Genomic DNA, 24,370 nt, shown 5'->3' with positions numbered 1-24,370 from the left:
CTCCTTCCTCGCCTGTCCCTTCTGAAGAGTCTATAGCCACCCATTGCAGCACTCCAGTCATGAGAGTCACCCCACCATGTTTCTGTGATGGCAACTAAGTCATATCTATCCTGCTGCACAATGGCTTCCAGCTCCTCCTGTTTGCCGCCCATGCTGCAAACATGCTTTCATGAACCCGTGCTGGCTGGGCCTGATCCCAGATACCAAGGACTACTTCCAAGTTGTTAGAGATTTAGGGACTAGTCTTTCCTGAAGGTGATACTTGGGCACAGAAAAGCTGCTGTCAATCATATTAGTTTTTTAAAGGGGTATTTTTATTTTATGAAGGCTGTCACAGCTGGAAAACAGTAGTTACACTAGAATGATGGTACAAAAGGGTTTTTTTTTTGTCATCTTTATTGCCAATGAAAAATGCAACGTCTCTTGCATACTTCTGCTGGGGTTCTTTAACTCATAAAATCTTCACTTATGAAATCTGTAAAATGATTTCAAGGTCTTGTGTAGATAATCAAATATTTCTATTACACTGCCATTATCATATTAGTAGGTGCTATATGTGGTACTACAAAGCTGAGGTATTTTCCTAATATAAAAAAGATTTGAATGTCCAACTGCAATCATTGTCAGTCTTTTATAATATCTACATTTGGAGGCATCTTAGTTTGCTTGTGATGATTGAAGGTTTATTATTTATTCATCAGCTTCTTAAGTTAGATAGCCTCAGTGTATCAGTTTTCTGTAGCAGAGCATGTTGATTAGTTTTTTCTAGAAAGATTTGGCATAAGTTAGGTTGATGTTGACAGAGAGAGGTGGGTAGCATACGTAGTGCATTATCACTATACATTTTAGCTGTTGACAGTGACAGAAGCAAGCTGACATTAATGCATCTTGATAAGTGATACTGCTATTACCAGTGTCACTTTTATCATCAACTATACAAAACATTGACCTAGGACTCTGATTTGATGTTTTAATAGATTTGGCATGTACTAACATACATATCACATTGATTTCTTCATGACATACTCCTTGACAGGAGTACGGTTATTGTGTATTGCTTCAGTTCACTTGTTATCATTGACCTTAACATCTCCTTCAGAAGGTAATAATCTGATATTTATTTTTGTGCTTTTTTTTTTTAATGATAGAGATAGCATTTATTGGTTTGGAGATGAAATGCTTATAGGTAATGTTTTCTTATGAGAGACTGTCACACAATTAATTTCATTGCCAGCAATTCAAGATGTTGTGAACAGATTCAACGTCATTCAAGGCTTTTTCCTCTTTCAAAGAGTACAAACCCATTTTGGATGTTTTAATCAAAATTAAATGTCTGGAAAAACATACATTTTCTGGTGAAAACGGAATTGTGGTATTACTTATGTAATGACTGATGTATCTTTAAAATGTGTTAATCATTTGATTGCAATTTAAAATTAATTAGAAGATGCTAACTTCTGAACATGAATGACCGGTATCAAAAGAGTAGGCTAATTTAACAGGGATGTTCTGGAAAAAACGCACTGCAAACTGCATGGCCCTTCAAAGTACAGGAATTTGAGGGGAATATAACTGGCACGGACTCTGAATGGATGGTGGGAATCCGAGCTGTGAGGGTTTAGCTTGCACAAGTCCATGATGACTTACCACTCTAGATCTCACTGGAATTCATTTGGCCATAGATTTTTATCTTATTTTCACCATGTGGGTACTATGGAAGGATAAAGTAAGCATGGGGTTTTCTCTAGAGCATAAACAGTCCAGGAGCGCAAGAAATTTGAACAGAAAAGATCTTTTGTGAGAACTGAGACCTGTGAGTCTTGCTGGGACCTGTGAGTCATTCAGGGTGGAACCGCAATGGCTCTTAGTCCAGCATTGACTTTGCAGCATTAATCTTCAGGTGCTTTGGGGTATCTTGCAATCCCCAGGCAGTGTTGCATGCATGCTGCATCTACAGCTTGTGGGGCCATGTTTAAAGGAAAGATGCAAGCATCTCCCACCATGCTTCGCACCATATGGATGGGAGCCACTTTGGTGTGGAGAATGAGTCATTTGGTTAGCACACAGCTGTGCTGTACTTATTAAATTAAGTGACATGTTACACAATTAGCTTGAGCTTTGCACTGCTGCTGACCCAGACTGGCTCAGGTCTCCCGAGCTCAGGAGCTTAAGCAGAGGTCACTGAGATCTATCTGCAGTAATCACCCAAGAAAGTTATCACCCCAAAGTCATGATAGAGAGCTGTCTCAGGGAGCCATCGGGAAAAGCCAGCTGTAGAAAAGAGCCTAAACCCTGCCCCTTAAAAGCAGTAAACGTCTGACGTTGGGCCACAGGGAAGCAGCTTGCCTTGTTCAGCATTCTCAGCTGTGACTCTTTCCAAATTTAGGCCTCTAAACTAGATATCAGTTTCTTACGAGAATGAGACTATAAAAACTGCCATGCTGGATCAACCAGAGTCCGGTCTTGTCCAATGTCCTGTCTCAGGCTGCGGCTGATAGCTGACACCTAGAGAAAAGTGTGAGAAAGCGGCAAGCATTATGACTTGAACTCAGATGTCTTCATTTGCGGGAGAATTACGATACCTTATCATTAGGCACAGAGTATGCGACTGAGTTTCTCCTAATGAAAGTCTTTCATGTTGTTTAACTAATTGAATAGTCACTGGGCCAGAGTGGGGGACCTAAATTGTCCTTTTCATTCCTATGCCCTGATGATCAGCTAGTCCTTAGCTGCTTCTGCATTGCCCTAAATATTAATTATTTATATGGATGTTTTTGTAGAATTTCTATGTATTTTTAAATGAATCCATCTGTGCTGCTTCATACTAAATTAGTTTTTGTTAGTATTTTAACATTTTTTGTTTCTAAATGTTCTTATTATGGCCTTTTTTTTTCTTGAATGATTCAATTCTCCTCAGAAAATTTTAAGAACATTTTAATGGCTCTTAAGGTATTCTTCATTCTGAACAGAATTTAGTCAACTGTTTGAAAATCTTTTACATTTGATGGCAAGAACTAACAGTAAACTAACATTTGGTGGCTTTTTTGTGCACCCTTTTTTGCTGCTACATGAGTAAACTGCATTCTTTGCATATTCCTCAAAAATATTGTGCCTTTATTTTATTTTAGATTTCGTTTTCCAATAATCATATTGTTATTCTATAATGAAAAAAATGTCTGTGCATTGAACCAGCACTCATTAGGCTCCCAGAAGGTGTGTATTTGATAACTTGGTTAGTAGACATTGTGTGGGTGCTGCAAAAGTGTAAATGCAATCTGAATAGAGAAGAAACATGAAGCTTTACCAGAGGGTTTATCTTGCCAATCAGTTGCTATGAGGGATACGGTGTATAAAAATTCTTACCCAGTGTGTATTTCTAAGTGTGTATTTGTATACCAGCTGTTTAAAAGTGGTGACAAACAGCAAAAAAAAGCTAAGTATGTCAGAAGTGATGCAGAATTCAATGCTGCTGACTAAGAAATCCTGCAAAAGAGTTTTTTGTGATTTTTCAGGCTTGTTTTACCAGATATGAGAGGTCACATGATTGCAAGTGCTCGATTAACACATTCAAATGAGTTATCCCCTGTTAGTGGAGACATATTCTCACGCTGCCCAGGGAAGAAGTAATGGTAGGCTATTTAAATAAACCAATTCTCTTCATGGTCATTTTTTTATTTTGCAGTTGCAGATGTCCAACAGCCCATAGATGGTTGGTTCACTTTCCGTACCTCCACTGACAGATAATAACCTTTTAAAATAGACTTACAGTCATGTGCACATGCTCCAAGAGAGATAAGCTGAGTTTGGATGAGAAAAGCAACTTCTGAAGTGTGCCACTTAGGTAATTATGAGGGCTGAAACAAGCTGATCATTTAGATTTTGATCTTTTGATGTGATACAGCATAATTCTTGTGGAACCATGCCTTTAATTAGTCTTCATGGAATGAAGTATATTTTTAAGTAGGCAGGTGCAAATGTATCACAGCACATTTTAATTTGTTTTTATGTGATCTCAAAAACTTCATAAAAACTGGCTCAAAATCTAGATTTTTCCCAGGTAACCATTAAAAACTCTAGTTTCATGTGAGCAAGGCCTAATTTATTTTAATAGGACAAGTATATAGTCTGCTGACATAGCTATTTGCAAAAGCAAATCCCAAATTCTTGACACTTCACCTCCACCCACATAACATTCTCCTGTCTTTCATTTTACAAACACACGCGCGCGCGCACACACACACACACACACACACACTTTCTACAGAAAGCATGCCAAAAGCCTCTTAATCCTGAATGCTCTAATGGATGTTTGAGGTTCTAGTAAACCAGAGGAAAGTGTAATGAATAAGAAATAGTTTGTGCCCTATGTAGCAGACAAGGAGCTCTGAAGCAGACCTTATTTTGTATTTGGAGCAGAAATCCTCTGTATAAGCCTTTTTTGCTGTTGAATTCTGCCAAGAACAGCTATGGGCCAGTGCAGCCTTAAATCTTGTGTTTATTTATCGTTAGCAAGAAGCCAAACTAAAATGCCTGACAATTACTTCAAATCTATCTATGACCATGTGCGTTCCTCAAATGCATTGTTTTGGAAGAAGAATAAAGGCTGATGACAACCCTTCAGTCCAGACCCTTCAATCTGCAGCCTTCTGGCTTATTTGTGAGCTTCAGGTGCTGCAGAGGGTCTCGGCTGCTCACTGGTGAAAGGCAGATGCCAGCGAATGCTGCAGAACAAAAGTTGTCCTCTTAAAGCTGCCTAAGGCTCCTTGCTCATTCCTCAAATCCTTCACCCAAGGCCTTAGCTTCAGGATTTTTGTGCTGATTGCTTCCTTGACCCTGGGAGGTCATATCACCATTATAACGTTCAATGACTGGGTTTGACATTTCTGGCTAGGAAAAGACTTTATCTGAAGGAAAGTTTCAGCTTTTGGCAATTTGTTTTCTGATGCTAATGGAGGAAGACATCTTTCAAAGTTTATGCTGAAAAACACATCTGAGAAAGAGACATCTGAAAATAGCCTGGTAGCTGGGGCATTCATTAGTGCTGTAGGAAACCTGGGGTAAGTTTCCATCTTGTCCTTCAAAAAGAGGCATATTCAAAAGCAGTTCTGTCTCTCAGTCCTGGCATTTCCACTAGTCAGTCCATCCTGGATTCAAGGAACCTTCCAGATGAAAAGTGAGTAAAAGCAAATATGTTCTGTTAAAAGATTTTGTTCAAGCAAACTGACTTTTTTATGTGGAAGAAAATACTTAAATGAAAAATTCCTGGTCCACTTCAAAACTGCAAAGGAGATGAGATTTCCTATGTATAATGACAATATGGAGTCAGCCGAGGCAATACTACATGCAACAAACACAGCCTTTGACTTCTACTGAAATTAATGGCAACCTTTTAAATGAATGAAATTTTACCAGCTACTAGTATATTTGGTAATTTCCTACAAGGATCTTTTCTGGGAAGCAGAGGAAAAATAAGTACTTGGTACAAGAGGGCTTTTGAGTCACTTCCAAAAATAACTTGTATAATTTCCTTAACTTTCAAACTCTTCTCCGTGACAATTTCTGGCTAGTTAACAAACAAGACCTAATAGGCAGGGCAGATGCAAAATCAGAGACTGGAGCTGTAAGACATGTACCACATGAGGTAACTACTTTTTTGGTAAAATGCATGTCATTTATTACACTTCCTTTAAAAGTCAGAGAACGAGCATTTCAGAGAAGAGGACTGATCCTGTGGGCACATCTGCCTTGTGCTTTTCTTGAGTGCCTGAGCTCTCCTGTTGACCTGTAGTCTCTGCTGTAATCAAAACTATAGCTGGATAATGTTGGCAAGACTGAGCTCCTAATCACTTTTTTTCCTGAAGAAACAGCCCTAGTCAGGAGGAACATAAAATCTAACACCACAAAAAACACAGAATTTGACAGAAATAGTACAACAATGCCCTTTTCTTAAAAACTAAATTAAGACAAATTTAAAATAACCTGAAGCTTTAGTACAAAGCGTGCATAAATAGAATTACATTGGCTTGCCAATACATTGCTGTTAAGATGTTCTTAATGCATGACTTACAGTTTTAGGGTTTTAAAATTTTTTTTGTTTTTTTCAGTTTGAGACTAGATATGCTTCTGTATTATGTAAACCTGTGAAGCTGTTCAGAAGACATTGATTATGAAGCTTTCAGATTGCATGATGCCTTGTGCATACAGATGTGAGAGCTTTATTAAAAATGCTTGTGATTTCTTAATATTGTTCACAGGACTTATATAATCTCTGGGATAAAGAATCCTAGCAAGAGTTATCTGCTGAAACATAAGGAGTTTTATTAAGTCCAAATCTGTTTATTATCTGTAAATCTTCTAACTTGTCAAAACGTTGGCTGAAAAAGTAATACACGAGTTATAGGGTCTTTCTTGTTGAATTTTAATGAAGGATATATATTTGATGTCTGATTTAATGATCCCTGCTCTTGCAAATTAAAACTTTGACTAATATCTCAAAACAACAAACTGATAACTGAAACACTTTAAGTTTTTTAATTTTTATATTAACCTCCTAATTTATATAATTTGAATTGCAATCTTCACTTCCACCTGAAAGGTTCTTCAGGAGACGGATGAAAAATAGAAAGCAATCTCTGTTGGTAGCAAATTGTGCATATATAATATTATTTTCCAGAGTTTTGAAGTTGCCTCTAACTCAGAGTTGAGTCTTTTTTTGAAATAATGTACATTGTTATAATTGGGAGCATGATGATAAATGGTACTGCTCTATTACTAGTAATGACAGAAATAATGTTTAATTGACTCCAAGATATATTTCTTCCCTTTTCAAAGCTAAGACCAAGTTCAGAAATTGCATCCATTTTCACTCAGTTCTCAGGTAAAATTTGACTTATTTCAAGTAACTCTCAGCAAAGAATGGTCCAAAGTGATAAAAAAATCAGCATTTCTTCTGAAGTCTTGCAGGATTCTCCTCAATCCAGACATTTTGGAACATTGCAGCGAGCAAGCAACATTCTCCCTGAATCTGGCAGCTCTGCTGTTAGGAGACTGCAGAGTCATCTGCCACTAAGGCAAAAGGAACAACGGTCTCTTTGAAAGGCTACAGAATTTTGGAATCTAAAACTTATAGTTGGAAGCAGAGTGTATGTGTCTTTAGCTAATAAAAAACATAGCACAAGATAACCTTGACTTAAGAACACTCTCAACATAATCAAAATGTTAAACCGCTGGACAGGAGGAGAGAAATAATACATCCCATGTAGCATATGTTAGTTATGTCACTTAATGCACAGCTTGAGGGTAACCAGTTCTCCCTGGTGATGAAGGTTGTTTAAGGATCTATATGGAATATACTGGAATTACTGTCAGGGTCAGCCTTCATTGTACTGAGTTTATTTTGGGTTATTATAGGAAATACGGGCTTTGAAATATTTTAAGGTGATAAAAATGTTTATGAAATCTCTGAAATTGTAGTTCTGGCAATAAACTAACTCAATTGCTTCTTTAAAGCTACCATTATTACACCCATGCCTTCCTCCAATTGCTTAGAATGAAGATGCAACATGAAAGTACAAATACGTAGGAATCAAGTACTCAGTCTACATTCTTTGTTACTACATGCAAAAGTGTTTTCCATTGCATTGTCACCTGTATTCTTATACTGGGAACTTCTGAAGAAAATCTTGGTAGGAAGTAAATGACAACATGCGTATTTTTGTTTGTTAAAATTAGATCACCTGCCCTTTTTATAATACTGTGATTCTTTCGGTTAGTTTATAGTATCTATAGAGATAGTGTTATTTACACATTTTCAGCTGAAAGTCTAAAGTATTCTTTATAACATTGACAGGGTTTTGCTTAAGTTTGGAAGACTCTTCTTTAGAAGCCTGACATTAGTAGCATACTTGGTCATGAAGCCAAACCCCAATACAGTGTGTTTTCTCACTTTTCTAGAAATCTGCTTCAGATGTTGTAAACTCTGTCATAACTTAAAGGTAGATTGCAAACTGGAAATGGAGAGGAGAATGACTGAGAGAAACCTAGGTGGTAAGAGATTAATAAGGACAATACAAAAAGAGGAAGGAAAGAATCACTGGCCAGTAGATGTGTTAATTGACACTGAAATATAAGACCAAGAGCATAAGGCTAGAAAGAAGAAAAACCTGATTTTGAAAGTAAACATCATTTATATCTCTGTTCTGGCAGGAATATGACTTGCAGGGCAAAACCAGAACTTGACTTAGGTAAAGATGGCCATCTGAATGGGATAGTCCTAGTTATGAAGAGCTGCTTGGTGGGACTCAAATGGGAGCTTTGATAGGTGCCATATGTCATCCCTAGGTACAGAAACAAGAGAGGTGAGAGTTGTCCTAAGTTAAGGATGGCACGTGCTAACTACACGTTACCTTCACCAAAACTAGTCAAATAATGTCATGTGGATGCAGGATATCTGGGAATATATGGCAAAAAATTGCAGTTACCCATGGACTGTCAGAATATTTTAGAATAGACAAGGTTATAGGCACTTACTCAGGGCTGCACAGGAAGCCTGACTCAAGGTATAGATTTCAGTTTGCAGGCTGCCCAGATTTGTTGGCTAAAGAAATTATGCTTGTTCTCAGTACAAAATGTACAGTCTGCTGTGGAAAATCTACTCCTACTCTTTCTCCTACACTCTAAAATATCTGAGGAATGGTACATAACTGTATTTAGCTGAATGATTATGCCAGAGTACAAAACTCAAAATGTTTTATTTTGATGAGACAAAGTCAAGTTTGTAAAATGACAATTCTTCACACAAACGCTTTTATTGGAAAAAATAAAAATAAAATTACTTAATTGTAACAAGCGTAGCTATTCTTCCAAATAGATAAAGTCATATGAAAATGACCCTGGCACTGTTAAACATGCAGTATTCTTGACATCTGGGAAAGCTCAAGTTAAATGTTTAAAGACAGCTGCTTTTTAATGATTAGCACAGAGAAGAAAATGAGATCCTAAGTTTATCATCCTGCCCTCCTGTAAATGTGCAAAAGAAGTCAACAGCCATTCAGCTTTACCTTTTTGTTTGTTAGTAGCTGAGTGCCAGAATAATTACTCTTTGTAGCCAGCATTCTTCTGGGCCCACACAGACCTACTCAGAAAATAGCTCATTAAAAGGACCTCTGAAAATCCTTGCTGAGAAGGGGAAAATATGACCTCTTCTTCAGTTTTATCACACACGTTTCTTCACTGCTTTTTTATGTTCATTTTTTATTTATCTCCCAAGTGTGCTCTACATACTACAGGCAGAAGCCTGGGGAAAGAGGCATCTGAGTTATCAGCCCACTGAGTTTTATTAGCAGAGGACAGGTAAGAATGCTTGTAGACGGGCTCAAATTGATTATTCGTTAAATCCCTTGTGCAGATGACTATAAAGGGTGGTGCGGCTTCTGATGGAATGCCTATTGCTGATTATACAGGATGAAATAATCCATTTCTTAATGATTAAAATACCAACTGCCTCCTCTTATGATTGGTTAAAAAGATGAAAATTTAACGTCTGATATTTCCGAAATACTCCAAAATATGTGTACCCCTAATGTACCATCAATGAGAGCTCTGTTCTTTTCCTTACGGAAAGGAGCTGAGGGATCTGGGCTAGCTGGTATTATAAGACTTTCACTGCTGTCTGCTGGAATGGCAGCAGAAAAAAATGGCAGATAAACTAGAGGTCCTCAGTCTGGTCATATAAGAGTGGATAAAGACTAAGGTTTTAATTTTCACTTCATGAAATCTGTGAAAGCATCTCTTTTTTTGTTTAAATACCTTTTTCTGATTGATCAAAAACTTGATAAATCCAGATGCCAGATGGCTTTTTGGGTCTTGAAAATTATTTTTGAGGGTATGTCATGATCAATTAGTGAGATGTCTAAAACGTGAAAGATGTGCTATTATCTGTCATTGATATGCGGGTGCCAGGTGCATAGCCTTTGAAAATTTAAGCTGTACAGCTCTGTGTGTTTCTTTATATCCTTTGGATCCCTGCTCCAAAAATTCAGCTCCTTAGCAAGACAAAAGCCCAGACACAAGATGTAGCAGTTTGGGAAAGGAGGTATCTATTGAAAATGTCATGCTTCAGAGATTTAAAATAAATAAACCCAAAAGTTTTATAATAATAATGAAAGAGTATGAACACAGGAGACAACTTGATAGAATCTGTGCTGCCAAGAGCAAATGACATCAACTTTTTCTTTCCCCCTGTCAGATCAATTATTTTTAAATGAAAAGTTACTTTCGAATTAAACCAAACTCAGCCAAAATGTTAACACTCAAAACCCCTTACTTTTTACACTTTTCAAAAATGAAAATATTTTTAAAAAACTAACCTGAAAAAGCTATCAAGACATTAAACGTACTTTTAACATTGTTTAGCTGAGAACAGACAGAAGTAATAAAAGAGGGAAATGAGAGGAAAAGGAAACTTCTAGGGAACCAGAAACAGTCAAAATGAATGAGGAGACAGCTGTCAGTGGAGAGCATATGCATATGGTACCTACAGGGTATGCGTGAGTAACAGCATATCTGCTTTTTGGAGTTTCGGTGAGAGCAGGTGGAGGTGGTTGCTTGTATCTGGGAGCAGTAGGTAATGACAGGAGCTATTAACCTGGGGCAGAGAGAACGGGCACAGTCAAGTTACCCAGAGGTAGCTGAAGTCTGTGGGTGGGGAGAGACCTCCCAGTGTTTGAAACTGTCTTATATCCTCTCCTGGAAAGAGGCGGTTTTCTTTGCTGAAAGTGCTGGAAGCGAGAATGAATTTGAGCCTGAACCTGTGGTCCTTCAGGTTCGAGCAGAATTTTTTTAGAGTAAGCGCTACAATACCAGGTGACTGTGGTATAAAGGACCATGGTTGTTCATTTCTTGCTGTCAGACTTGGATGATAGGGGTGTTCACACTCTGTGCTGAAGTGTTTTGGATAGAGTTATACCTGGGGAAAGAGAGAGACTGCCAGTGCTGTTGCATATGCCAAAATACCGCTAAAGTGCTCTTGCTAACAGGAGGTTTGCAGTGAAGCACTGAGAGCCCTGACATCCAGCACATCCTCATCAGAGCCCATGAGGGATTCACACACAACTGTTAACCTGGAGCTGTTTAAAGCATAATTCAGCCGCTAAAGTGAGGCTGTACCAGTCCTCCTTCAGTTGTGTGTAAACAAAGCAGGAAGGCAGTTCTTCAAAAATGAGCAGAAAAATTGCTCAAGTGGGAAATGCTCAATCTCATCTGCTGCATCCAAATCACTACCAAGCCTCAAGGGTGTGGTGAAAGGCCAGATACCTTGTGCAAGCTAGAGAAACACACACAGAGATGCAAAAATTTGTAGTTAACCTAATTGAAGTATTAGCAGTCTAATCACAGAATTATAATGTTGTTAATTCCCTTTTCCCTGACAGGGGGTCAAGTTGGAGGAGGCACTCATCACAACCAATATTTACCAGAACACTTTTTATTATCCAAGCTATTATCATTAATAGAATGAGGCTGTTCTTATTAACAGTGGATAACTATTCACATGGTGCATTTAGTTACTCATGCAGGTCTCTCACACACTAACTCATAGCATAACCTTGCTGGAGCACTTTGTGCAGAAGCAGAAGGTTCTACTGCTATGCCTTTGGCTCCGAGGTGAGTGGTCAGTAAGTCATGTTAGGAGCCTCTTGTTTCTTTCTTTGTATGTATAATCCCGCAGTCTTTGTCCATGTATAGCAGCTACGGCCTTCTTGGAGAGGGTTCAACTTGTTCACTGCTGATGCCAGTGTGTCCTGGTGGTCTTGGGCAGATTGGGCTGACTCTTGGTATTCTGAATTTATCATTTCTTGTGTATTCAACTGGACCACTAATCTCCTGAGTTTATCAGTTTATCAGTTTACAAAAGACTTTCATGCACTACCTCTCACACTTACCCTCTCTTCAATCTACTGTTTTCTCTTAGCATCTCCTCATTGTACTGTTCACACAAATGCACACAAATTCACATGTACATGGGGCTTACATGATGATTACTAGTTCAGCTACAGTGATACTCACACTTAAAGTCCAAATGGCCCAATTATTACAGCTCATTCTCAATAATTATACAGTTAAAACTGACCTATACAAACTTTCTCATTTCTACCATTTCTTTTTTTCTATGCATTGTTACGGAAGCTGCCAGCATCTCCAGTTGTTTGCAGGGAGGTGTATGATGTTGATGGTTGGTCTTACTTCCCAGGAACGTTTAGCCCACTTGAAGTTATTTTTCTGTTTGCTGACAGTTCACCTACTTGTTCTTTCTTCATTGGCCAGCAAATTCTATGTTATATCCAAATTCTGTGGTGTTTGATGTGTTTTACATATGTTGGATACTCGTCCTTTGCTTCCTCTGTTATCCTTAATACCAGCACACAAGGTTGCATTCCTGTAGTGAGTAATAACTGATTATTAATGATTTGTGCTTGGAGCCCTAGGGCCCCTATCCTATACTTGCACTTACAAGGCTTCTGCTATTATCTTGTGCTTGTACTTTTGGAAGCATCTGTTAAAGTCCCCTGGTTTTCTTCAACAGTCTTCAAGCTATGGTTTCCTGATAACATGACATATGTTTTATTAGCACATATATATCCTTTTTCTGGAGTCACTCAACTAACTAGTTGAGTTCACTGTACAAAAATAATGGTCCATTAGAAGACACATGCAGTGATACATATAGACACAGATGTGATCTTGGGCACCACCTGCTCCCAAAATGTATTGCTTGCAACAGTATCACCGGTGTGTTACCAAAGTTGCTTTGCAATGCATCTTTGAAAAGAGAACTGCTGAGGTGCTCATCTGTGGTGGCAGCACCACGTGGGCTTGATCCTCCTGTGGTGGTGAGGGCAGGACTGGCAGTGCTCAGTGGTGTGGTGGCGAAACCACATGTGAGCCTCAGCTCCGTGGGGAGGGAGATAGTCTGGCTGAAATCCCTCTGGCCTTCAACCACTCAGACATCTCAAGAAACCAAAGGGCAAATGTCTGATACGTGCTACTGTAAAATTGAAGTTCCTTGCTAGCATCATCCCACAAGACTGATCTCTCAGCTTTGACAGATATAAGTAGGGATTTATTTCTATTCCCAGTGCTTCATTTGAAAATTACACCTGCTTAGTGATAGGTGTAGCTTTTGGGAAAAGAAAATGAGGGGAATTATGTCATACGCATTAATCAGACTGTGCTCCAAGACTGCTGTGAGGATGACAGCAGCACTCTGGGACTCTCTTGCAGGGCTGAAATTGCAAGAAACTTTTACAGGAAAAAGAATAAATTCATGTTAACTTTCAGTTTCTCACTGAACAATTGAGACGGTGGTGTTCAAAAAAGGACTGGAAAACTGGGATCCGTTGTGCCTCGCTGCTGTTATTCTAATGTGACTAAGCACTCTGCAGCTTTTTTGTTGGGCAGAAGTATCATGACATTGTATAAGCATATATTATGTATATCAGTGTGTGAATGTCTCTGTGTATACACTAGTATGGATACTCTACATATGAACTCGTAAGTCCTATGACCTTGTAAGGACCTAAGTTTAGGTGCAGATATTTTTGTGTATCTACAGGCACTGGACTTGGTCTGAAGTCTCCCATTTCTCAGGGAGTCTTCTCACTGCTCACATATTTGATAAGCAGTCCGTGTACATGCTAGACAGCACCAGTTGGTTGGGTTTTTTTTTTAATTTTCTTTTGCAATCACCCTTCAAACATTTTCAGTCTACTTTTGCCAGTGCTTGACTGCTTTTATGCAAGACCAGATGGCAAGCCTGGCCATACTACAAAAAACCCTGTGCAAAATCAGCAGCAATATTTCTGGGTCATTTCTGATTGATCCACACAGTAAAATGAATACAGGACAGACAGAAGGAAACGGTGATTATCTGCTGAGGGAGTAGCTGGAGGCAGTCTGGGTGTGGGACTGTCTAGCTGGAGGTTTGTGCGTGGGTGATGGACTAGAGCAGCTTGGGATGTTACAACAGAGGTGTTTTTACCTTACCTTCCTAGGAGGTTTAGGAGACTGGAGCAAATAAGGGCTTTAAGTGTGTCAGTGATCCTAGAATATGATTTAGAGACCCAGGTCACCTTAGGGTCTAATGTTTTATGACCATTTAGCCAAACTGCACTTAATTAAATCAATTAAACATAACAGGCAAGGTATTTTACTCCCCCTTTACAAAGGAGGAAATTAAAGGTTACCTTTACTTATTTTTCACCATGCTTAGCTGCATATGTGTAGACCAGTATGAAAGAGCAATTACAGTTGTATAAAGCCTGCTGGGCTGAACAGCAAATTAAAATTATTGTTGAAAAGAAACACTTCAGCTGAATGAGCTCTTGCATTTTGAATAATAGATTACAATTTTATACTATTATTAATTTGCTCTTTCTAGTGCTTTACACACATTAATTTTCAAAAGATATTTGTCTGCGTGTGCATTTTAGAGTGTACTGCTATATTGAAAGAAGCAAAAAGTGATTTGCTGAAGGTGATACAATGGGCACATCACAGGGCTTGGGGAAGTTCCTGGACCACAGCTGTCGGTGGGAATTTTGGCACAAACTTCAGTTGGGCTGTAATTTCATCCTGGACTTCTGGAGTGGATTTAGCTTTTCCCCTGAAGTTTCACAGATATAAAGTTGGTGTTCAGATGATCATCTGCTGCTGTTTGTAAAAGGTTTTAGATAAGCTAGAGCTTTTATTACACAATGATCAGCTAATCCGTATTAGGTTACTGTGATAGCTATAATGTCAGGATAAGAAGATACGCTGAAGATTCCTACATCTCATTAACTGATAATTTCATCCATAGTAGACTAGCCTTGTTCTCTGTCTCGAGGAGAAGACAATCTCTCTTCTGTGGTTTGACTTTAGCCTGAACACAGAAAAGGAGTTTAAGGAGAGGTTACACAACCTGGGCCGTGTTTTCGGATGGCCTCCCTCCCTGGCTGGGCGAGCAGCTTTAGCTGTGCTCTGTGTGTTAGAGCTATATTTATCATGCAGGAATTGTGGGCATGTGAATTTGTGCTCTGACCAAAACAGTGCGTCAGTCAACGTGTCTCTATGGTATAATGCACACGCTTGTTATTTTGCTATTATTTATACATATATTTCCTTTTTTGTCCTTTAAGAAAATAAATAAACAGCCTCAAAAGGAAGTACTTGATATTTCAAGAGTGAGGTTTTCTCAGGGTGTCATTTTATTAGTGAAATGACTTACATTAGCAAATCAGTGGAAGAAGTGGTAATGTGAACCAGCATCTTAAATTTCACTTTAGCAATCTGTATTCCAGAAGGAAATCCTGGGAAGCAATCACTGACAATGGAACCTCAATTTAAATTACAAAATAGACAGTATGCTGAATGCATATAGAGCATGCGAGAGATTAAATAGAAGTGTTCATTTGTCTTCATAAGGTAACCAAGACAATACAAATGTGCTCTACAAGTAAGGACTGTAAAAGCTGTGGTAATGAAAACAATAATATAATTTAAGTTACAATCCCCGGGGCAGTTTTAAATTGATGGTATTAAATATGCAACAAACCTGTTTGTAAATTGATGACATAGGAAGTCATGGAAGTCATCTAGAATAAGTTTCTCCTTTTGAAGCTCTTTGGCAATGTATTATGCAGCAGACTATAGCCCCCAATGGATATTCAAAGGTTATTTATATTAAACTCTATAATTTATATTCTTCAAAGAACTAAGTAACATGAAAGGATGCAATTAAAAACAATCAATTATTTCATCGTGCATGAAGTTGATTATATAATATAACCCAGAATTCATTAGTATTAACTTGAATAGACGTCACATATGGTATTTTTCTGCCACCGTAACTCTATTGATTCAAATGAATTACAGCAGCAAGGAATGTATGGCATTGAATTCCTTCTGCTGTTACTATTGGTCCTAGAGAAAAGATGATAATCTGCAAGAAAGTTTCACATATATATTTTTATATATTTGAATTTTAAGGTTATTTCGCTATTATTTACCTCTACATGTCAGAGTGGCTTTTAATAAATGTAATTAAATGCTGAAAGTCCACCTGGTTCATTTCTTTCAGTTCTTCAAGGATAGAAACATCAGTAAGAGAGATAGAGTAAATGAGATGAGTATATGAAAAAAGGTGCAAAAATCCTTTCTCTACCTTAAAAAAAAAAGAAAAATATGTAATGGTTCCTTCTGCTTCACATTGTCCAAATAAAATTTACATTTTAAAATGTCAAAGTATTTTTACTTATTTTTTGAAATCTGTAAAATGAAAACAACCACTTAAAAGATATTTTTAAACAAGAGTTTTTTCTCTTTTGTTTTCCCCAGTGGAAACATTTGGGTCTTCTGACCACCCTTGTGATATTTGCTCGTTGTCTAGGTTTCTGTGACGCAGCCTAGATTGCATGACCAGTTTTACGTGCTAGAAGTTCCTGTTTCCCACTTGCTATGAATGAACCTAAGTGGAGCGCATTCCTCCACACTGCCTCACACAGCATCTGACAACTTAAAACTTTCTGAAATGCAGTAATTCTATTTGCTGGTTTATACTTTCTAAACTCCAGGAAAAATAAAATACACTAGGGGAATATAAATAATACCATGCTTTAATGGCATCTTCCATCTGAAAAATATTCTAGCTTGCACATCTTTATATATGTTTTCCAACCTTAGTTTTAGCTTGCAAGCAATTTTGATGGTTATTTCTACAATGTGTTTAGGCCAAATACAACAAGGTTTTCTTCGGGTATTCTTTAATTTTTTCACCAAAGCAATAAAATTGGAAGTGCAGGGTAAGACACAGTACAGAAGTAGGTGCTGGCAAGACCTCCCCATTACTATGCAATGGTCTGGAGCCTCATAACTTGGCTTTTTATTTATATTTCCTCATTACAAATATGCAGATAAAGTACTGGGAGTTTAGCAATGCTAGCACATTTGATTGGAATTTTCTATTAATCTGTTTGTGTAGGGGCTTGCTATTTTCACACTTTTTCTTTCTCTCTTCCTTTTTCTTTTATAAGGAATATTTTGTGCTCTGACACAAGAATACTCACTGATACAAAACAACTGATGTCGAGTGTCAAACAAGAGCATGATGAGAGGGTGAGGTAGAGGAGGAAAATACTAGTAAAGACGACCAAGGTAGCCAGAGTCACTAACTGCATTTCCTAGTTAGAGAGAGAAGATGAAAGCACAGCTGCAGACCTGCAGGAAAGCAAAGGCCATCTCCAACTGATTTCCGTGGAGACCCAGGTGCTGTGTAAGACTGTAATGGACAATGTCAGCTGTACAGAAATCATGAATGCCAATACGATGGGTGCTCCGGCCTGTGCGCAGGTAATCCTGCTTCTTGAAGAACACCTTTGGGTACAGCAGGTGCTCGGGTGGAGGCTGCATCCCTGGCTGCATTGTAGGGACTGGTGGCTGCTCGCTAACAAGTACATCCTTGAGTACTGATGTTACTCTGCTGACTTATATCAGGAGCAAGGACTAGGTGTTTAATGTGCCAGGTATTAATATTTTAAAATTGTGTTGCTGCTTTATGAAGAGCAATTGTCAGACCTGGGTACCTTGGCTGCTGAGAGAAGGACAGAGCTATGTTGAATCTCCCTCACACAAAATAACATCCAGAGCTCCTGGCGTGGTGGAGCAGTTAGCAGCCACCCTTTCGCTACTGATTTAGGCCATGCATCGTGTCCTCCGGTGCTTGGCCACTTGTGTGAAGTGGAGGGGGGAGAAAGTAGGAGACCACCTTGTCCTGCACCCTTGAGTACACACCTCTAACTGGGCAACAAGCCTGCAGTGTAACGTAACCTATTCGTGTGAGTTTGTGAATACAAAGGCCCGATTTCAGAAGCAAGATGTCTGCCATTTATTCAGATTTTTCACTTTCAAACATCAAACCACCTTATTCTTTCAGAATTAGAGGTGGATACATGGAAATTTATTCTCGGTGTGTCTGAGAGAGCAGAGTTCTCCTAAACTGTAGAGAAAAGAGCAGTTGGCAGTGTTTGTATAAATAACCTGCCTCTGTTTTGCTCAAGGCCTCCAGGAGACAGCTGTCAGTGGAAGTAATTAATATTTGCTTAGATTTTTTAAAAACTGGAAATCTGTGTCTATCGTTTTTAATGTTCCAGTCACGAGAAGACCGAGTGATGTGAATGTATTCCATAATCCCACTCTGCTCCGTAACTCCTATTTCCTTATGGATGCAAATGACAAAGAAGCATAATGAGAGCCATAGCTCTCCAATTTGTTTCACTTTAAACAAGTAAGCCAAAAAAAAAGAGTCAAAGCGATGGTCCTGTTTTTCTCTATGATTCAATACGGTTCAAGGTTCTGCATATTAGAGTTCATTGAAAACACAATTAACTGACATATGCTTTAAATCAGATGATAAAACAAGGGAAAATTCCATAGTTTTCAATCAGAAAGAAGGATTTTCTACACCAACAAGTAGTGGGAAAGTCAGTATACCAGGTTCAGTGGTTTGGGATGTGGTTCCCTCTACTCACCTTGCCAAGGCCTTTGGAGTTCCTCTCCCCCTGATATCTGGCAAAAAGAACTGAAAGTTTTACCATGGTGTGGACTTATTTTTCCTGTCCAGTATCTCCTGTGAAGGAGATGGAAGTGATGGGAGAGCACTGTCATAAAATTGAACGTTTAGGTGAAATTGCCTTCTCTTAGTCTCTCTTCTCCTCAGTGCATTCAGGCCCTGCGTACATGGTCCTAGTGAGAATGCAAGTTGGGGAGGGAGGAATGAGAAGACAGACACAGAATTAGTTGGTGTATGTGGCTGAATGGTCCAAAGAAAATGGGAGAAAATCCTTTCCCTGAATCAGAATTCATCCCAGATGTTGTTCAGAATTAGCTACATTTGCATTATAAAATGTAAACGTTTTGCTTTCTTTTTGCAGAGCAAAGGTTCTTCCAATTTGTTTTAAGTTGTTAAGTAAATACTCTAGGGGCTATAATACGTCCAGATGCAGCGGTATAATTACATTGTTGTTCTACTAAAGTGGAGTTAAACAAAGATAAAAGCAGCCTTGAAATGAATTGAATATGGTTTTCTGTTTCTGGTATGGAAAATAGAAAGAATAACAAATTACTGAACAAATTCTCTCCTGTCTGCCGTGGCATGCCATTAGATTATATAGGATGATGATATAATCAAGGCAGTATTCTGTCTGTTAAAGAAGACCTTAATATACAATGACCTGTGAAAAAAACCCAATGACCAGTATAGTTAATAATAGACTTGTAAGTTAAAGTTGTTAAGTAAATACTCTAGGGGCTATAATACGTCCAGATGCAGCGGTATAATTACATTGTTGTTCTACTAAAGTGGAGTTAAACAAAGATAAAAGCAAATGAATAATGAATTGAATATGGTTTTCTGTTTCTGGTATGGAAAATAGAAAGAATAACTGAACAAATTCTCTCCTGTCTGCCGTGGCATGCCATTAGATTATATAGATGATGATATTAATCAAGGCAGTATTCTGTCTGTTAAAGAAGACCTTAATATACAATGACCTGTGAAAAAAACCCAATGACCAGTATAGTTAATAATAGACTTGTAAGTTATGTGGATGATGTAATTAATATTATATCAGCTCTGACAAAAATTATTTTTATTTGGACAAAAAAGTTAAACTAACTGTGTGTTTCGTAGGTCACTTCTCAAGAATCTGCAACCAAACCATTGACTTTCACATTCGTACCATCCATTGGAAGACTTCCAACTCATTTTGAGGTTGTAGATGTCTCTAAGTTCCTTGTGACAATTCCAGATGAGCCAAAGGATCTGAGCAACCAAGAAATTATAAATAAGGTAGATTTTTGTTTGTGCTAATTTTTCCACTCTTTCAAAAGATACAGAAAATTTTGTCCTGAGCATCGCTGAACTGAAGCTCTTTCCCTTGGACTGTTTCTTGGCTTGTGCTTTGTTTTAATTACCAAGCCTCCCAGAGATGCAGAATTGTTGCGCAAGAGAAGCCTGATATTTGCTCAACAGCCTGTTTTGCCTTTGGCAGAGTTTATATTGGGAGGAAACCCTTGCCCATCTGAGTACTGTCCTCTGTCAGTCATGCAAGGGCTATATTCTTGGCAGACAAGGGGAGATTCCTTCCTGATCTTCATGGGAGCAAGGGTAGTGTGTGAGGAGTGTTATCACATGGGAATCGACCAAGAGTTGGTCACTGGATCCTGGTTTCAGCAATGCCAGTGCTGTGGCTTCCAGCAAAGGTGCCAATCCCTTTCATAGCTGCATAGTAATGCATCAAAGTGAAAGCTTGCCTTTTGTTTGTGAAAGCTTGCCTTTTGTTTTTGAAAGCTTGCCTCACAATTTCCCGTGACGGTGAAGCCAGCAGCACAACATTCCTGGTTCTCCTGCCTTTAGCCAGCCCATAGTGTTTGTTATTCCTTTCCTGCCTCACAATGCTTAACAGCCTCTTATTTTATTCCATGCTGCTTGAGAGGAAACTGGAACCCTCAGATTAATATTAATGCTTATGGTGATTCTGCTCTTGTGTAACAGCTCCTTCCCTGGGACGTTGCTGGGGCTGCAGTTCTTGGTGCTAATAAACTTTTCACAGAAGTTCACAGTCCTCTAACCTGAATGTGCTCCAGTATTTTCAGTGGCCTATCTGACTAAAAAAGGGGTTGGTCTGGGCAGAGAATGGACATGTTTGAAGAGACATGTGCTGGAATATTATCCTCAGGATGTTTAACTCATGAGTTACATTTCCAGCCACTCAGTATTGGTTTTGCTGTAAGTAGTGCGCTGGGTAAGGCAGAATCAGGTACTCCTGACCCCTGTCTCCCTGTGTTTCTCTGTAGGCAGAGAAAACTTTCCTGGCAGGTGATGCAGTATTGAGGCCTTCATAGCACTGATTACTCCCTTTTCTAAAATGTCTAGAACCTGAACAATATGTAAAAAAACCAACCAACATCAGATAATGAAAATAACACCTCCAAAGTCAAACTGGTGGTATCCCCCTTTATGGTCTAATATTTTTTTAAAGAACTGGACTCCAGGGACTCGTGGAGCTGCCAGTGGAAATTTGTCATTACTGTATTCCTCAAGCAGGATTCAAATATGAGCCCCATCTACAGGCTTTCTCTTGCAGTACACAATATTTCTATTCTTTTACCTGATTCCTCCTTCAAGAGAAATATGATTTACCATAGCGGTTTCAATACTGAATGATTTGGTGATGTGCGTGTCATATGCCCAGCTTGCACTACTCCTGCTCTCATCCAAAGCGTGCTTGAGAAGTTACATACTGGAAGTGGAAATTGCAGAAAATACGAAGAACAATTGTGGTCTGTGCTGAGAAGCTTGAACATACAGTAAAGCTCTCTGACCTCAGATTCTTTGTCTGCTCTCTTCAGAGAATTCCCTGGCTTAAAGGCCTTTGTTTCTTCATTAGTGTGTATAGGTTTTGTCCCAGATTCATCTGTCAGACTCCTCTGAGGAGCATTGTTGGCTCCCGTGGATCCCATGGTCGGGATGCCTTCCCATCGCGTCTGGCGTAGTCTGGTCTGACAGCTCATTCGGCTTGACTGCACCCTCCTTTTCCGTTCCCGTGCCAGCCCCGGGCTCAGGCCGTCGTTGTGCTCACAGTCCCCTGTTGCTCTGCGAGTTGCCGGGAAGGCAGCCCCCACAGCATCGGCTGGGGGGCTGGAAGCAGGGGGCTCCCTGGGGAGCTCGTTGCTGCTGGCTGCTCATGCCCAAATTCTTCATTTGCCCTCTGCGCTTTTGGTAGTGCAGTGCCAGCCACCACTGCAAGCCAAAATTCGCATTTTGGGGAACTGGGGAACACAAATAAAATGCAGCTAATTGGGATCTTTTTCCTTGTATCTTTTGCAGTCTAACACAGTCTCTGATGAGCTGGCCTTAAAGAGCGGGGCCAGACAAGAACGTGTGTCCAACATCTGTGCAGACAGCACCCGAGCGGCTTTCCAGGCTCCAGGGTGTAACTCGAGCGAAGGAGAAATGCAGGAGAATGACCTTTTTAAGGCTGAGTTTATCCTGATTACGGACTCCGGTGATGAAGATGAAGTAGCCACTGCCTCGAACAATGTTCATCGGCCTTCCAATGGCTATGGTCCCATCAGTGCTCAGCTGCTGGCCACGTCCCATGTTTCCCCTGGCACCGGCGCAGGGAAACCTCCTGGTGATGGGCACGTTCCAGGTGCTGCACTTTTCCACAGCACTGCTGATCCACAAAAACTTCAGGTAACCTGCTCTTTAAACTCTAGAGCTAACTTTGCTTTCTAAAGCTTTCAGGACATGGACACTGAGTACAGTTTGCAAAGCAGCTTGGCCAGTTTGTTCCTTAATTAGCATTTTTGTTGGCCATTCCTGTAACGTTTGGACTTTAAGGAGTTGTCCCCTTTCAACTTACTGCCTCTTCCTATGGCTCTGGTGTATAAATGGAGCAGGTAACGCAGATCCATTGGTCTTTCCTTTAAGAGCAGGTCATCATGACAGCAAGTTAATCAGAAGGTGTTAGATTCCTAGCTCCTCTAAATTGGCTAAGGTTGTTGAAATCCATGGAGCCTGTAGATCATTTGAATTATTAGCATCAGGCTTCCCAGGCCTATTTTTTTCTCAGCACCTGCTGCAGCACTTCATGCTAGAGAAAGAAGCTGTAAAAATCCTATTATTCTGATTGTTAGTTAGCGTTGACTTTGCACAGGTGTAATGAACTAATGAAGTTGAAAGGTCCATTTTATGTTGATCTTTACAGGGCACATTTATTGATTTATTGAAATTTTAAATTGCCAATGGGAGAATTCAAAAAAGGGTCTTTGAAATGTTTCATTTTCAAAATGTGTCAATCCAATTTACTGCATGAAAAGTTAATATCTCTAATCTTGGAAAGAGCACTGATAGTTTTCAAGGACGTTTATGCAGTGGAAAACTACCTTTAGTAAAATAGCAACATCCTTCTCACATGGAATAAAGTCAGACATTTCCTTTGACCTCAACAGGGTTTCCATTGGTTGAAAATGCCATTCTTCATTGATAATTTAAAAAAAAGTTGAGCATGGCTACTTTGTCTCTGAAAATGAATAGGACTTCCTATCTTTGTTGAAATACTTGTGATACTCAAATTTTCATCAAATTCAGTGTCAATTTTTGATTAAGGAAATTATGAATAAGAAATCCAATCTGCTTTGGGTTTTACAGCATTATGAAATATTCATTTCTTCCGAGAAACTCCCAGTGAAGTCAGTGAGAATTTTACCTGAGGAAGGTGGAAAGGCATAGATAAATCTATGTAGGGGAAGCAGCTTGTAAAAAAGTAATTGTCCTAGGGAAATACAAATTTTCTTCAGCAATGTTCAGTATGCCGATTCTGCCAGGCTTACTTGGGTGGTTTCTTTAAAAGCTATTGCAAAAATTGGGTGGATTTTTTGTAAGACTGCAGAAAAATTCACATGCTGTAGCTTTCTTAAGCTTTTGACGACTTGACAAGTAAACAGAGATTTGCCTGGTAAAGTAAGAAAACATAGATTGCACAGAACAAGGAATTAAAGCCTAACTTTACTAGCTATTCATCTGAATGTGAAGAGAGAGAGTACGTAGTATGGGTAATGCATATCTCATCATTATTCTTAAGTCACAGTTTTTCAAGACTGTAAGTACTTCCTCGGTCTTCATTTTCTAAATATCCCTAGCTGTCTCTATCTCTTCATAAGAAGAAGATGTTTTTTACTAAGTTGCTTTTCACTGATGTTCTGATTCTTCTTCAGTGTTTCCTTGGGCATCACTCTTTCTGTCTTATTATCTAATGAAGTATCATCAGCTCAGAAATGAAGGAAAATTATGAAATGATTAAATAGATGCATTATTTATCTGTTGGCAGATTTCCTATGTACAAAGGATTCCATATAGGGGCTACCTTGTCAGTTCTAGGGTTATAATGGCAGTATAATGTCCCACTTAAGAGTTACAACATATAACATTATGTTCATTTAAAAGTATAATTAGACTATGGGTTTCCTGTCAGAGATGAGAAAAAAAAGAAACAGCATTGGGGACTATTGTGTTGTACAGAGGATCACTGTAACTGAACCAGAGGATTCCTACAGCTTCATTCATTTCTGACTTTGTTTAAATGAAGGAAAAAAAAGGAAAAGCATTGAAAAAATGGAAGCCTCTATTGTTCTTTGAGGCGTAAAGGTCCTGACTGATGTTGGAAAATGCTATGCCATATTCAAAGTCTGAAAAAAATAATCAGTTTTTTTAAAAAATCAGTTATTCTGGTCTTCTGGTCATATCTGGAACTTTTTGCTGTTAGTTTACTGTATA

General features: G+C 38.9%; 1 protein-coding gene across 8 annotated transcripts in view; it reads left to right on the top strand.

Annotated features, from left to right (window-relative positions):
- The window catches only part of MLIP (muscular LMNA interacting protein), a 120,732-nt gene that overhangs the window by 29,160 nt on the left and 67,202 nt on the right, over window positions 1-24,370 (top strand). For 7 of the 8 annotated variants that reach the window (XM_019474464.1, XM_019474461.1, XM_019474459.1 and 4 more), the window contains exons 1-3: window positions 17,311-17,382; window positions 19,721-19,879; window positions 21,920-22,288. In XM_019474464.1, coding sequence (XP_019330009.1) covers window positions 17,317-17,382; window positions 19,721-19,879; window positions 21,920-22,288 — 594 coding nt within the window. In that variant the 5' untranslated portion in view covers window positions 17,311-17,316. Of the gene's footprint in view, window positions 1-17,310; window positions 17,383-19,720; window positions 19,880-21,919; window positions 22,289-24,370 lie in introns of those variants that run through there. The other variant, XM_009288546.2, reaches the window with a different exon arrangement.

The sequence above is a fragment of the Aptenodytes forsteri genome, unplaced genomic scaffold, assembly GCF_000699145.1.
Source record: "Aptenodytes forsteri isolate BGI_AS27 unplaced genomic scaffold, ASM69914v1 Scaffold100, whole genome shotgun sequence".
NCBI lineage: Eukaryota > Metazoa > Chordata > Aves > Sphenisciformes > Spheniscidae > Aptenodytes > Aptenodytes forsteri.
Note: the sequence above shows the minus strand (reverse complement) of the source record. Positions and strands in the feature narration are given on the sequence as shown.